General features: G+C 40.8%; 1 protein-coding gene across 1 annotated transcript in view; it reads left to right on the forward strand.

Annotated features, from left to right (window-relative positions):
- The first annotated feature begins 1,331 nt into the window (after nucleotides 1-1,331).
- Nucleotides 1,332-2,133, forward strand: part of LOC138022253 (PC3-like endoprotease variant B) — a 13,513-nt gene continuing 12,711 nt past the window's right edge. The window contains exon 1 of the mRNA XM_068869338.1: nucleotides 1,332-1,856. Coding sequence (XP_068725439.1) covers nucleotides 1,472-1,856 — 385 coding nt within the window. The 5' untranslated portion in view covers nucleotides 1,332-1,471. The remainder of the gene's footprint in view (nucleotides 1,857-2,133) is intronic.

Consider the following 2,133-nt stretch of genomic DNA (forward strand, 5'->3'; position numbering starts at 1 on the left):
ACGTCAAGATGGATGTAAATATTAATCCCCCAGATTGTGGCAGATGTTAACTTTGCAAAATGTTTGCTCTTGGTCAATTTAGTTTTCTGTTGCATTTCCTCGCCGCCACGAGCGTTTTATTGACCGACTGTTCGCCTGCTTTTTGTCTGCCAAATTTCGGCACATTTCAACTTGAAAATGCATGTCGGCTCTTTGGTTTTCAATCACGATTTGTTTATTTAGGGGTTTTAACTTTGGTATATCTTGTCGGCAAACACTTCACATTAATGCACATTAATTCAGACAACCACGAAATGCTGGTATCTCATATTGTAGAAACAGTAAAGAACTCCTTTTATCTTAGCCATTGCCGGTCACTCGACCGGAAGACTTGCAAATCGTTCGCCATTCTTACTATTTTTATCAATCGAATATCATAATAGTTCAGATTCGGCGTAATCTGTCTTTTCTCAGCAGCTTGGACACAGATGAGGTGTAATGCTCGTGACGTCACCACGGTCATTGTGAAAAGGCTTGCGCCATTTCAAACTTTTTCGCCATTCGTCAATTTTCCAATCGTTAAAAAGAACGGCGTGGAAAAAAAATGCATGCTTAGGTGAACTATTCGTCGACTGTGTGATCCTTTTTAAACACCTATACCTTTGGTGAGAGAGATTCATGCACTTCACGTTCTCCTCATAACATTTTCATGTAGTACGGTCCGTGGAGGAGGTTTGAAGAAAACGGGAAAGGAATAAAGAAAACTTCAAGACCGTGCAAACGGAAAGAGCCATGCTCGTGTGTAGTTGCGATAACGAGGAGGTTGCCGTCGAAGAAGATACATGATCCGATCTCAGGCACCTACTTGATAATAATAATAATTAATAATAATAATAATAATAATAATAATAATAATAATAATAATAAAATAATAATAATCATAATACTCCAACAGGAGCCCACAATTTTCGTTCGCTTGAAACAAACTTCTCTCCACCAAAGGTAAAGGTGTTTAAAAAAGATCACATGGTCGACGAATAATTCACCTAAGCATGCTCTTGAGAATATTTTTGCGTATCGTGCTTGTCCATCAGAGAAAGGAAGCTGCCAGGTGTATATAAAACAATCTCTGGAGACACAGTGGAGACACAAGTAAAAAAGGTCTCTCCCATATCTCCATGAATGATTGGCTTTGCACGGTACGAACGTCAAACATGAAGAAAACTCAAACAAACAAAGCATTTACACGCGTGTTTTTCAACACACGCGGATCCTTCAGATTACGGATAACGTGCGTGGGTTAGCGTGGGTCACAATAGGTCACAAGAGAACCACGGGAAATTTCCCGAACACTTGCATCAAAGTTGCACTCCGATGCCGAATGCCGAATCACCCAGCCGCGTTTTTGACGCTTTACTCTCGATCAGCAGTGATCGAGCAGATGATGATGTTTAAGGAAAGAAGCGCTTAAAATTTAGCTGTCAAGACAAAAATGGCTTTGTCCGGCGAGAGAGGTTTTTTTTTAGCGTGTATTGTTGTGAACTATTTCGTCTTCAAGGCGAGTGGGAGCCAAACACGGCATGTTTATGGCAACACATGGGTGGTCTATGTTGAAAGAGAAAAGCGATTTGTGGATGACTTGGCCGAGAGGAATGGTTTTATTAACAGAGGAGAGATAGTGGGATTCTCTGGCCACCATTTGCTGGAACATAAGACGCTAAGGCGACGCTTTCGTCGACATGCGCCTGAGCACACCGATAAACTCTTGCGGGAACCGCATGTAAAATTCGCTCTGCAGCAGAAGATTCTAAAACGGAGTAAGCGAGGGTATTTCAAAGATCCTTTTTATAAAGATCAGTGGTACTTGAACAACTCGGGTAAGTGAAGTATTTGAGGTTTTTGTGGAGAAATTTTCAGTGTACGTTTTTGCACTGCTTGCATGGATGGGTAGAGTTGACGTTTTGAGGTTTGCATATAAGTCTTGAGCCTATATCGTGAGTGTAGTTACTAGTTTCTGAACGGGATTTATGTCAGGCATGATCTACAGTATTTCGGTAAAAAAACGGGCTGGAAACGAAAACCTTTATCTTGTATTTCAACTAATTATGTTTCTTGCCCTTTGATAGTTCGTACAGGAAGCTTTTGTGTTGACGA

The sequence above is a fragment of the Montipora capricornis genome, chromosome 10, assembly GCF_036669925.1.
Source record: "Montipora capricornis isolate CH-2021 chromosome 10, ASM3666992v2, whole genome shotgun sequence".
Taxonomy (NCBI): Eukaryota; Metazoa; Cnidaria; class Anthozoa; order Scleractinia; family Acroporidae; genus Montipora; species Montipora capricornis.